The sequence below is a fragment of the Fukomys damarensis genome, unplaced genomic scaffold (assembly GCF_012274545.1).
Source record: "Fukomys damarensis isolate Sample0158 unplaced genomic scaffold, DMR_v1.0_HiC HiC_scaffold_33, whole genome shotgun sequence".
Classification (NCBI taxonomy): domain Eukaryota; kingdom Metazoa; phylum Chordata; class Mammalia; order Rodentia; family Bathyergidae; genus Fukomys; species Fukomys damarensis.
Genome location: NW_022900945.1, coordinates 51161686 through 51175501, shown reverse-complemented (window position 1 = coordinate 51175501; position 13816 = coordinate 51161686). Strand labels below are relative to the sequence as shown.

Here is a 13816-nt window from a genome sequence, read left to right as displayed (position 1 = left end):
TCCCTGTTTTTTAAATAAAGATATTCAAATAGCCAACAGGCACATGAAAAGATGTTCAGTGTCATTAATCAGTAAGGAAGTGAAACTAAAACCAGAATAAGATCCCATTTTGCACCAACCAGGAGGAGAAATAGAAAGCAGTGGTGCCGGTGTAGATAAAGAGAAATCGGTCAGAGCCCTGGAGCACTGCAAATGGGAGCGTAAAATGGTGCAGCTGCGATGGAAAACAGTTTGGCAGTTCCTCGATAAGCTAAACATAGCGCATGACTCAGTAAGTCCACTCCTGGGCATATACCCCAAAGAACTGAAAATGGGCACTCAGATAAATATGTGTACATGCGCATTCACGGCAGCATTATTCCTAACAGCCCAAAGGTGGAATCAGTCCAAATGTCCTTTAATAGATGAACGTGTAAACAAAATGTGGTCTATAAATAACAGTGACACATTATGGGTTTTTATTATGGGTTTTTTTTGGGGGGGGTCTTGTTTTGTTTTTGAGACAGGGTCTCTCTATATAGTTCAGGCTGGCCTTGAACTCACTATGTAGCCCAGGCTGGCCTCAAACTCTCAACAATCCTCCTGCCTCAGCCTCTCAAGTGCTTGGATTATAGGCTCTTGCCATCCATGCCCAGTTTACAGTTTCATATTACATTCTCAATCTCTCTCTCTCTCTCTCTCTCTCCTTTTGGTACCAGGAATTGAACTCAGGACCTTGCACTTGTCAGGCAGGCACGGTGCCACAGAGCTACATTCCCAGCCCTAATGCCTATTTTTTTGTTTTTGTTGTTTTTATTTTTTGAGATAGGGTCTCACTATGTAGTTGAGTAGTTGAGTCCAACCTGGAACTCACTATATAGTCCAGGCTGGTCTCGAACTCACAGTGATCCTCCTGCCTCAGCCTCCCAAGTCCTGGGATTACAGGTGTATGCCACCACGCCCAGCTAACAAAACTGTTCTTTACTAATAAAATATGCAGCCTTAAAAAAATTAAATTAAACATGTCTATTGCACAAAATATGCTATTATAGAAACAAAAAGGCGGGCTAATGATTACAAGAAAAATATTTTCAAACCATATACAAAAAAAGAACTATTATGTATAATGTGTAAAGAACTTTCAAAACTCAGCATTAAGTATGAGTCTACTTATATAGCTTCTTAAATGACCAAAGTATAGAAATGGAGAACAGATTAGTTATGCCCCAGGGTTAAGATAGGGAGAGGACTGCAGGGCATGGTGTAGCCACATGCAGGATCCTTGTGGTGGTGGAAATGCTCTGTGTCTTGACTACATTGACATCAGTATGCTGGTGGTGAAATTATTTTCAGTTTTGTGTGTGTGTGTGTGAATAAACTGATAGCTTAATTAATTAAACAATTTATTTATTTGTTATGAAGGCAAATATCAGATAATTGTATGACTATTATATATAAAAACGAAACCCAAACTAACAGCATTGTATTTTAAAAGTACTGCAGGACCTGCAGGGCCAGGTAGCTCAGTGGTGCCACACCTTCCTGGCAAGCACAAGGTCCTGAGTTCAATCCTCAGTACCACCAAAAAGAATAATAATAAATAAATAAATAAAAGTACTGCACTTCTGTTTCTTTTAAAGACATGTCATCTGTTATATAAAACAAACAAAAGGTACTCTTCATGCTAAAAAGCTCTGTGAAATGAAATAGTTTCAAGCAGGTGAGCTAAACATACCTTTTGCTGAATGTAGACTTTTTGTTTGGTTTTGTTTTTTGAGGCAGGATCTCACCATGTATTTCAGACAAGTCTTGAACTCACTACGGAGCCCAGTCTGGCTCTGAACTCTTGAGATCCTTCTGCCTCAGCCTCCTGAGTGTTGGGAGTACAGGCCTGCACCACCACACCCGGCTTCTAAATGCAGACTATTGCTAGGAGGAAAATAAAATCAAGCATCAGAAAGGTGTATGACAAATTCATGAAAGTGAAAAGGACTGTATATAGTAAAACTACTGCTAATCTTCCCCTCTCATATGGAAAAACCATTCAAAACTGGTCTTTCATACAAATATAAAATAACTATCTATAAAGAAAGGGAAAATGAAACCATACCCATCTGAAATTCTTCATGATGCTTTTGTAATAGCTCTGACTTTCTCACCAAAAGGATCAAAATTAAATATTTAGGAAATGGAAGGCTATGTAGACTTTCAGTTTTAAATGTATAAGTAAGGCACAATATAAAGAAAGCCACACCATAGTCTGTCATGACAGATATAGGAAAGGACAAGACTCAGTACAGTAGAACAAGCAGTCATATTAACTGAAAAAAGTGTGGCACCTGATTCAAAACTCAGACAAGATTTTAACAAGAGCAATTAGACAGCATGCTTTCACAGGGAGACAGAATTGCACTAGACTGCAAGATGTGGCCACTTGGGGGAAATAGATAAAGGGTACACGGAATCTGTCTGTATTATTTATTGCAGTTGCATGTAAAGGCACTATTGCCTCAAAATAAAGTTTAGCATGCATTTAATAAGTATATAGTTTCAGTTTTTCAAGATGAAGAGTTCTGGAGCTGGGTGTGGTGATGCACAGCTATAATCCCAGGACTCCCAGGACTTGAGAGGCTGAGGCAGGAGGATCACTGGGAGCTCAAGGCCAATTTGAAATGTATAGTGAGACCTTGTTTCAAACAAAAAATTGAGTTCTGGAGATTGGTTTGCACAACAATGTAGATGTACTTAACACTAGTGAATTGCACACTACTTAAAAATGGCAAAAATGGTGAATTTTATGAGTATTCACCACAATTAAAATTTAAAGGATTGGGGCTGTGGCTTAGTATATAGTGTTTCCTGAGCATGCGCATGTGGGAGATCCTGGGTTCAAGACTCAGCACCAAAACAAATTTTTTTTCTTTTTTTCTTTTTTGGTACTACGGATCAAATTTAGGACCTTGTGCTTGTGAAGCAGGTGCGGTGCAAGACAAAATTTTTAACCAAAAAAAAACCCAACATACAGTAGATTTTACAAACAAAGAAAAAATAGAATTGATTTTTTAGAGCTAAAGGAAAGGTAAACAGAATGACTCCAGCCCTCCAGTAGAAAAGCTGCTAGAACTGATGGCCTCTCCTCTCCAAGTTGCTTGAGATTCTTTACTGGTAATTTAAAGATCTATAGGAGTCCCTAACCCCTTTACGCCACTGTATTTTCTCACATAATATCAGGTGACATTAATCTTGACTTTTCCTTATTGTCCACAGTATTTCTGTTTGTCTGGATATCCCTATTTGTACCATCCCTGTAGATCAGTGGTTTTCAACCTTGGCTACACAGGAAAGCACATGCAGGGTATGGAAAATGTGCTTGGATTTGAGTCCAATCCCCAAAGATTCTGATTTAACTAGTCCGGAGTGTGGTTGGAGCATCTCTTTTTCTTTGCAGTGTTGGGGATTGAACCCAGGGCCTTGCACACATTAAGGAAGCCCCTTACCATTGAGCTACTCCCCCAGCCCCTGAGTTTCAGTTTTTTTACCATCCCACGATTCTAACAGGCATTCAGGGTTAAGAGGCATTATTTAGGTGTTGAGTGCATTTTCCCAGGAAGCACTGTATTACCTTCACGTGACATTCACTGGTTCCTTTTTATTTGGGTATATTTTGTCTTAAGGTCTTAATTCTGTTACATATTTCTAGCAAATTTTAAGTGTTTTGCCAACATTTTCAGAACTGAACCAAGCCAACTAGATGAGAAAAATCCTGGCATGGCACCAAGATCCAAGCTACTTTTGGTTCATCAATACAGTCCAAATCTAAGGTAGAAAGGAGAAAGGGGATAAAAATCTAACATTTGAGGAGAATGGCAAACACTGGTGTTGATAGAGCAGTGGCTGAAGTACAGGTCTAAAAGGCACAGATCTTTGCCTAACTAGCAATGAATTGGGGGGCGCGCGGGCTCACACACGCACCCAGCGTTAGCCGTCAACCCTAATGGCATTCGATTCTCAATTGCAAGTTCTCTTGCCAGTCTGATTTGGTTGTTTTACCTACAACACTGTTAGCAGGTGGCCAAATGAACGTTACCGGGCTCTGGGTTGCTCACCTCTCCTCTGGAGTTAAATTCCAGGCTCTTCTCATCCAGAACAAAGACTTGGATGGAACCCACCAAAACGGCAGTGGCAAAGTTTACTTGAAAAAGTAGAAGTGAAGAGTAAGCGAGAAACTGGCTCTTCCAAGAGAGCTTGGGCCAAATAAAAGATGAAAAAAAGTACAACCTGGACGACGCAGGATGGATTAACCTGAGGAAAAGCCACCGCAGCAAGCTTTGGGCGTCTGTGTCCTCTTATGCTGTGCAGATCTGGAGGAAGCCTGGGAAAACGGCTACATCCGGGTCCTGAGAGGCGGTGCTGGGCTCCCACGCCTCAGGCTGAGGTCAGGTCTAGGCCTCCTATTGAAAACCTGCTCAAATTCTGAGAGGTTTACGTGTAGGGCTTTGGGAACCCTTTCATGCATGTAATTAACAGGTCAGCCTACTTCCCCAGACAGCTTTGCCACGCCTTAATCTCCTATCTCAGGAGGCTCACCTCACATTGGAAGCCATACTGGTTTACACAGTGAGTTCGATGCCAGGCTGAACTACATAGTAAGACTTTGTCTCAAAAAAAAAAAAAAATTACAATTCCCATTGTGTCATCCATGTTATTATTGTTCTTTACTTCCAAAAGTAGTCAATATAGAAATTGTTTAGATTTAGCCACAATTTTATCATTCTTCTCATCTTTTTAAAATTCTTTGACAGTTATGATAAAAATCTGTCAATAGAAATTCCTTGAAGTCTTTGTTTGAATGCATTTTGCTTATTTAAGTTCTGGAACAATGTTTTATCAGAATATAGAAGTCTAAGCTGGCTATTATTATCTCTCAGCTTGTCAGAACTACACCACAGCTATGTTTGGAATAAAATAGAAACAAGACCACTCTGCAACCACAAATAACCAAATATCTCCTCCAAACTACATGAATTTAATATGGGTATATCCCTGCCTATATGTGATATATCTCTGTAAAAATATTTATAGTTATTTCCAGCATTTTTCTATGCCACCATAATGGTGCCTGCGAATGTTCTGGGTGGTGCACTCAAGAGCATCAGTAATACCAAAAAGTGGCCAGGCGTGGGGGAGCATGCTTATAGTCCCAGTACTCAGGAGGCTGAGGCAGGAGGATTGCCAGGAGTTTGAGGCCATCCTGGGCTACAGAGTGAGTTCAAGGCCAGCCTGAAGACCTTGTCAAAAACAACAACAACAACCAAAAAGAGCCAGGTGTGGTGACACACACTTGTAATCCCAGCTACTCAGGAGGCTGAAGCTGAAGGATCCCATGCAAATTACTGAGACCATGTCTTTAAAAAACAGTCAAAAAGGGAAGAAAATTCTAGGGTCTTATTAGGTCATCTTCCAAAATTATTGCTTAATTTTTTTTTCATCACCTAGTTTTTTAACTGTGATGATGAAGCACAGTTACAATGACATTTTTAAAATCATTGAGGGTCACAGAGCTAGGAAATTTGCTATAAACTTCACGGGCTGGTTAAACAAGCATGGAAGCTGGGTCTGGTGGGACAGGCCTATAATCCCAGCACTTGGGAGGCTGAGGCAAGGAGATTTCCATGTGTTTGATTCAAGCCTGGGCTACATAGTGAGCTCAAGGCCAGGCTGAACTACATAATGAGACCCTGTCTCAAACAAACAAACAAACAAACAAACACCTAAAAAAGTTCTAGCATTTAAAAGAACAAGTATGGGGTGATGTAATCCATGTTTGATATACAAGTCAAAGATTTAGATAAATGGAAGAATAATTTGTCCCATCCCATCCCACATGTTTGGTTTCATTTTACTGACAGCTTGGTTTGGCATCATGGACCACAAGAAACGCAAGACAAAAACACACAGGAGGGAAAATCCTGGGATTCTTTTTCTAGGAATGTAATGCATGTGTACAAATAAAATGTCTCTGTGGGAAAGATATACTGCAAATAATATTGCATATAAAATATAAACATATTTTATAATATTCACAAATGGCAAAAGCTACAGATGATTTCTGGTTTTAGATTTTTATTATGAAAAATTTCAAACATTTACAAAAAGAAAGAGATTGGTGTAATGAATCCTTGCATATTTGTTATGGGTTGGGTTTGAAATGTCCCCCAAAACCCTTGACTGCCAGCTGATAGGCTTTTAGAAAGTGACTGAATCATGCAGATTCTAACTTCATCAGGTGGATTTAACCTAATGATGAGGTCATAATCTCAGGGCATTGGTGGGAGGTGATGGAAGCCTTTTCCTCTCTGGATCTTTCCCTCGTTCTCTGGCTTCCTTGCCAGCATGTGGTGAGAAGCTTTTCTCCACCATGATGTTTCTGCTTGGCCACAGCCTTACAGCAATGGAGCCAGATGACCATGGTCTGAAACCTCTGCAACCCTGAGCCAATGTAAATCTTTCCCCCTCGAAATTGTTTATGTCAGGTATTTTGTCCCAGTGATAGAAAACTAATACAATATTCGTCACAAGTTTCAACAAGTATATGTGTCAATATTATTTTATCATTACCCCACACACTTCACCCTGATCCCAGATTGTTTGGAAGCAAATCCCAGATAGAGTATTCTTTCAGCTGTATATATTTCAAGATGCATCTCTAAAAGATAAACACACTTTTTAAAGAGTACCATTCACCAGACAAGTTTAACAATAATTTATTATAAATCATCAAGTGTGTTGGAAATATTTTTGTTTGTTTTGGTTTTAGTACCGAGGGTCGAACTCAGGACCTTGTGCTTGCCAGGCAGGTGTAGTGCTACTGTGCTAAATCCCCGGCCTTATTATCGACATTCGAATTTCCCCAGTTATTTAATAATTTTCAAAATGGGCACTTTGGTGCACACCTACAATCCCAGCACTTGGGAGGCTGAAGCAGGAGGATCACCACAAATTTGAGGCCAGCTTAGGCTAAATAGTGAGTTCAAGACCAGCCTAAATGACATGGTGAGACCCTGTTTCAAAGAGGAAAAAAGAAAATAGTGATACAGTGAACACCTTTGTACCCAAATATACTTCTGTGAATATCTGATTATTTCTTTAGGGTAGACTCCTGTACGGACCTCCTCCAGGTTGTGAAATTTTTCTTCTCTCAAGAAGAGAAACTACACAAAGAGAAAAAGAATCCTACATCTTTAAAGTTTAAGAAAAGCAACGTAGAACTGCCTACCAAAGCTGTGGGTCAGCAGGAGAAAGTCACTATCACCACCCTGAATTTGCACTAATCTTATCCAAGCTGAGTCTACCACCTTGCTAGGAGTAAACACATAATTTCCCATCAGGTGTCTGAAACTCAGCAATGATGACCACAACTCTCCTGGGATGAAACAACATGCATCTCATATGGCGGATATCATTTATTACATACACAGCACCCACGCATGTAGTCCCTGTGAAAACTCTGGCAGGAAGATACATGATTATCCATACTGGATAGAAGAAAAAGAGGCATAGAAGGGTTAGCCAAACAAGAACTTCCAACCTCCAACCATTAGGCCTGGGATTTGAACCCATGTAACGTGGATCTACTGTTGGACTGGGCTTCGTGGATTTGCAGCAGGAGCTCTTGGTTCATCCCACCCCTCAGTTTACAGGAGGGAGCACCTGGGTCCAGAGAGGGTAAGCAAACTACTTCAGGTCACACATCAGATTGGATGCATCTTGAGCAGCCCTACATTGCCAGTGCCTGGGCGGGGGTGTCTTCAAAACCTTCGAGGTTCTCTCCTCTCTGCCCCACCAGGATATCTGCGGCAGTGGCACCACTGCACTGGGACCCCGGGTGGGCATAGCTGTCAACGGCGAGCAACCATGCTGAGACGAGGGTCCCCCTGGGAGCCAGCGCTGGTCAGGGTGACGTGGAGCTGGAAGCAGGAGGGAGGACCTGCCGCTCTGCCTAGCCACCCTCTTGCTGTAAAAGATGATGACCCTTGTGTTTTGGTCTTTAGGATTTTAACATAGATAAGTTCAGGAAAAAAAAATAATTTTCTTGGTTTTTAAACTTAGGACCTAATAAAGTCTGCAATTGTTTGAAGTCTCTTAAATCCCTTTCAGTCTATTGGTTACCTCTCCATACTTTTTTCCGTTTATTTGTTGAAGAACCCAAGTCATTTGTCCTGTACTGTCGTAGTCAAAATCTGCACCACGGAGGTACATTTGATGTCTCTTGTATTCCCTGAAAATTAGTAGGTAGCTCTAGACTAGAGGCTGATCAAATTCAGAGGGAAGTGGTTTTTGTTTTGCTTTTGCAAGGTTGGACTTTCTTTTTAGAGACAGGGCTTTGCTCTGTAATTCAGGGTGGCCTTGAACTCACTGTGCCAGCTAGCTTTGAACTTGCAGCGATCCTCCCTGCCTCAGCCTCCTTAGTGCTGGGATTATAGATGTGTGCCACTACCCCCAGCATTGGAAGGCTACTATTTCATAAAAGGTGGAGTTGTATACCCCACTTAGAAACAGGAAGACATAATGTTTCCTTCTCTTTTTGTAATGGATTATGGGTATTTTGCATATTACTTAGATAAATTAATTCATTAGAAATTACAAAACACTGGTATTCTGTTACTCCTTCATCTATTTATTGGAAAACTGCTATAAAAAATTTCCTGTCATTACAAAGTATTGTTCCCATAAGAAAACCAAGATAAATACTTGATTCTTTCCAATTACTAGTAGTTTTCAAAATAATTAATTGACCCAGTAGCTGTCTCTAACAAAGACTAGTAAGTTTCAACTTTTAACTATCAGTATGAATTCATGGATTTAAATATACGTGATGTGTTTTAATTTTTGGTACCAGGCATCGAACTCAGGACCTTGGGCTTGTAAGGCAGGCGGCAAAACCCCCCAGCTAAACCCCCAGCCCCTACCTGATGTGTTTTTTGTTTGTTTTTGGTTTTGGTGTTTTTTTTTTTTGTTTTTTTGGTTCCAGGGATTGAACTCAGGCTCTTGCTCTTATGAAGCAGGGAGCAGAACCACTGAGCTAAATCACCGGCCCTGATGTGTTTTAATCTATTACACATAATACACATTTTGATAATCAGCTTGGCTTATCTTTGGTAACTACTGGTAACTACTATATTCTAGCTGCCTCTGGAATCCTTTTGATATAATCCTAATAGTTTCTAAAAGTTTCCTTGTTTAACTTGAACAATTCCAGTCCCAAACCTGGAATCACCTGTATCTTCAAGAAATCCTGGTTCCTTTGGATGGAAAAAGAGAGTGCAACTTGGACACTAGAGGCATTCGTTGCTACAGGGTCATTGTTTCTAGGCCTTTGCAGGAGAAACCTGGGAAATTTTTTTAGGATAAAATGCATCATGATCTCAGTTATTCTTGAAATTTAAATTTGGTACCGGGGATTGAACCTTGTGCTTATGAGGCAGGTGCAAATCCCCAGCCTTTGAAATTTAAATTTGGAATTATACATACAGGTTTGTTTTTTGTTTTGTTTTGTGTGGGGTTTCAAACTTGGGAATCTTGCACTTGCAGGCAGTCGTACCACTGAGCTAAATCCCTGGCCCTACAGAGTGTTTTTTTTTTTTTTAACTTAACTTCATCAAAATAAATCATTATCTCTTTATTCCACATAAAAAATCCTGGTTCTCAATAACACTGATATTATTACTCATTTGTTATTGTTGTTGTTACTGGGAATTGAACTCAAGGACTTGCACTTGCCAGGCAGGTGCTGTGCTGCTGAACCACATCCCCAGCCCTTTTTTTTTTTTTTTTTTTCTTTCTTTGAGACAAGGTCTCACTATGTAATCCAGGCTGGCCTAGAACTCACTATGTAGCCCATGCTGGCCTCCAATTTATGGCGATCTTCCTGCCTCAGCCTCCTGAATGCTGGGATTATGGGCGTGCACCATCATGCCCAGCTCTACTCATTTGTTTTATCCCACAATACACCCCAACTAGTTCTAGAATAATGCCAACACAAACACAAAAATAATCCTAACAACTACCACCAATAATATGAATACTTTAAAATATTTTTGCACTTATTTTTATTATTAGAACATATACCATTTTGTATGTTACAGCCAAGTTATTGTGTTTTAAAGTCATTTAGATTAGTTGGGGGCATTTTGCATTTTTTAAATAAACCTGTGATATGGCCTCAAGAAATGGAGAGGAAAAACTAAATTTGTCATAAAACTATGCCTGTGTGTACATGCCAGGCATGGTGGTGCACACCTGTAATGCCAGTTGCTTGGGATAATGAGGTAGGAGGCTTGAAAGTTCAAAGCTAACCTGATCATCTTAGAGAGACCTTGTCTCAAAATAAATCAAAAGGCTTGGGGATGTATTGTGGTGCTCCCCGGGTTCAATCTCGAATACTACAGAAACTACAGCCATGTATGGTGGTGAATGCCTGTAATCCCAACATTCTGGGAGGTTGAGGCAGGAGGATCACAACTTAGTCTGGAAAAAATAAACATAAACTGGGAATGTAGCTGAGAGTAAAGACCTGAATGCAATTCCCAGTACCAGGTGCGGGGTGTGTGTGTGTGTGTGTGTGTGTGTGTGTGTGCGTGCGTGTGTGTGTGTGTGTGTGTGTGTGTGTGTGTGTGTGTGTGTGCGTGCGTGTGCATGTCTGAGAAGAATGCTGTGTGGACCCACACATCCTGAATTAAATGTAGAGTTAATTGGTACAGATGCCTTCCTGACACTTTTGTAGTATCCTTGCTTAACTTCTCTTGAAGTGCTACAACATGGAGAACCCAGATAGGCCTGTAGTTGCACAAATTACGTGGCCAAATTCCTTGGTTGCAAAATCTTTCAAAGACACAAGTTCATGCTCTTCTGCAAGAGCATGTTTCGGAATCTTTTTAAGCTTCTCTGTCCAGCTCCCCTCCCCTATGGATCGGTAACCTCCAAGACACTTTATTTCCATCCCTTCTTTACCTCTTTGCTTTTGTTAGGCTTCTCCCCCAGCAACTCAGAGCTCCCGTGCTGTGGGTGAGGAGGCAGAGGAGGGGGAGGAACTGCTGGGCAAACTAAGGTAAGGAAAGCGGAGGAGGCAGGGGTACAGACAGCTGCACGAATCTGAGCTAGAGAGACTGCACAACCCCTCATCCCAAACAAGTCAGAGCTCAGGTTTCTTCTTTGGACAGCTGGCTTTCTTCTTTTGTGAAATACCCTGCCGAGATGGGGGAGGGGCTGCTCACTGCCTCTTCCGGGGCTTCGCCACGGACACACGTGTACTGTTCAGCAGTGATGAGAGTGTTGAATGGGTGACGTGCAACTGTCCAGTGTAATTTCTAAAGGCCAGCAGCTCATTATCCAGAAGGCTGGGGCCGGGGATTTAGCTCAGTAGTTCTGCCGCCTGTCTGGCTAGCACAAGGTCCCAAGTTCAAGTCCCTGTACAGGGTGGGGGGAAGGCTGGAGGGCTTCCTGGAGGGGTCAGTGACTTAAGAGACCGATAAGCTGGAATTAGATATCCGACTTGCCTGTCTCCCCCAAACGCACTTGGCACCCAGGACTCCACATTCTGTCTAATCTTCCTGCCCTCCCCCGTGCCTCCACACTCCCATACCCTATTGCCACCAACCTTCCTGGAATTTTGGACTTAGCTATTTTTAAAACAGACAACTCAGTAGCCACCTCCCTCCCCCGCTCAGCTGTCCCGGGCTCTGTCAAGCCGTGTCCTCTCCCTTCCCCCATACCAAAACTTCTGCGCTCCCTGACCTCAGGAAGATTGCAGCTGGTCTGCGGGCTGCGGAGCTGGGGGAAACATGAAGAATCAGCCAGTCGGGGAGCCCCTGGCTGCAACAAGCCAACAGAATAGGCAACCATGGCTGGAGAATTGGATACCAGGGTAATGTCTGACCTCTGGAAACAGTAAGTCAAAATGAGATTGCAACTGCTTTAAAAAGCTTTAGGATTGAGGTGCGACTTTTATAAAATTGCAGACACCTACTTGGATGTCTGTGGTCCAAAAATTAGGGTGCCCCAAACCCCATTTGTCCTGTCTCGTTTCCTCCTGGTCTTCATCTGCAGGCCATGTGGGGTGTAATGTTCTGTGTCTCTTCTGGCAGACTCGGTTAACTATACTTTGTTTGGTTTGGGTTTGCTTTTGGTGATAGTGCTGGGAATCAAACCCAAGGCCTTGTGCAAACCCAGGGCCTTGTGCATGCTAAGCAAGCACTTCTCCACTGTGCTACACCCTATACCCCCACTTCAAGACTTCTGACAGTTTTAGGAGTTCTCCATGCCCTCTACTCTAGTTTTCTCATCAAGGCCAAATTTAACATTCTTCTATCATACCCCTACTTAGCAGTACTCTCCATATTGGGCTGCCAAGGGCTACCAAGGACACTCCTTGGTGTTTATGGTTTCTCCCACAATTCCAGCCCCTCTGCACTACTCTCCCTCCTGCAGGACCCTTTCCCTAATCATATCCTTACTTCAAAAGATGAGAATTTGGCAGGAGCGAGGTAAGGAGTTGACCTCGCCTCAGCCAGTGCCCTCAAAAGACTAGGAACTTTGATTTTGCAAAGGAAAGAACTGTTCTTCAGTTAGGTTTTGAAAAATACAAGAACTATTAATTTAGAAGAAAGCAAATATTGAATCACACACTTTGCAGCCATTATTCTATGAGCAGAAGGATTACAACCGCAGGCCACTGCAGCAGATGGAAGAGACTGGCTCCCTTTCCATTTTCCATTTGAGCATTAATGTTCTAGAGGGCACGAGTATCCCGTCTACTCTTTTTTGTGTTCTTTTGACACAAAGGAGAAAAGGAAACGAGTGGCTCCTGGAGAGTGTCTGCTGTGCTGGGGGGCGGGGACAGCAGGAGATCCGTTTCTGAAGTATTTTCAGATCCTAGTTCTATCAGGGAACCCACTAAGAGGGCAGACATCTACTCTATCCCCGGGATTCCTTCAAACACATCTGCTGTTTGGTAGCTCAGGACGGGGTAATACAGTGGACTCTGCCCACCAAGTTCACTCAACTCTCCCTCCACCCCCGGCTGGAGGTATTGCACAAGGGACCTGAGAGTGGACAGGGGACAGAGCCTCCCCAGAAACACCTATGGTCTACGGTCTGCTCATCCTTTTCTTGATCTCCCTGACCAGTCTTCAACTCTTCTCTTTCTCCATGCTCAGCCAAATTTCTTTTTTCAGTCACTTCCAGGACTGCCGGTCAAAATTCACCAGGTAGGAAAGTCATCAGCTGGGAAGAGCCGGCGCCTGGGGGGACCTGGCTGGATAGGCATGGGGGATCCGAGTGGGTCCCCTGGTCCCCGGTCCCCCCACGGCGGTCCCCCAACTCTAAGCACTCTCACTTTCCTGCTGCTTCTCTGCGGACATGGTAAGGAAGAGTCAGGGAAGGGTCTGGGAAGCGAGAGGGCGAGCAGCAGGCAGGGGCGGGAGTGAATGAGCGCGGGGCGAGGACACGCGGGTGCAAGTCCCGTGTTCGGTTGCGTCGCTGGACTAGGTGGATTTCCCACTCAACCTGGGGGAGGGCACTGGGGCAGCGTTCTGGCCGACAGGGAGGAGAGATCAGGGTGTGGCGCGGTTTTCAGCAAGACCGACCGGGGACAGCAGGGGGCCCTTAGCCGGGCGGAGGACAGCCGGCGTCCTGTGGGTTGGTTTGGGAGAGCGAGGCGCGCACTCCGCAGAGCAGGGGCCTGAGGACCGGCTCACGGTCCCCTCCCTCTGTCCTCAGCTCACTCTCAGTGCAAGATCCTCCGCTGCAACGCCGAGTACGTGTCGTCCACCCTGAGCCT

The 13816-nt window shown here is 43.2% G+C and overlaps 1 protein-coding gene across 3 annotated transcripts in view; it reads left to right on the top strand.

Moving 5' to 3' along the window:
* Positions 1-11383: 11383 nt before the first annotated feature.
* Hjv (hemojuvelin BMP co-receptor) overlaps positions 11384-13816 on the top strand; it is a 4460-nt gene continuing 2027 nt past the window's right edge. Inside the window, exons 1-3 of one of the 3 annotated variants that reach the window (XM_010629529.3) lie at positions 11384-11925; positions 13212-13244; positions 13756-13792. In XM_010629529.3, coding sequence (XP_010627831.1) covers positions 11879-11925; positions 13212-13244; positions 13756-13792 — 117 coding nt within the window. In that variant the 5' untranslated portion in view covers positions 11384-11878. Of the gene's footprint in view, positions 11926-12867; positions 13130-13211; positions 13399-13755; positions 13793-13816 lie in introns of those variants that run through there. The other 2 variants (XM_010629526.3, XM_010629531.2) reach the window with 2 other exon arrangements.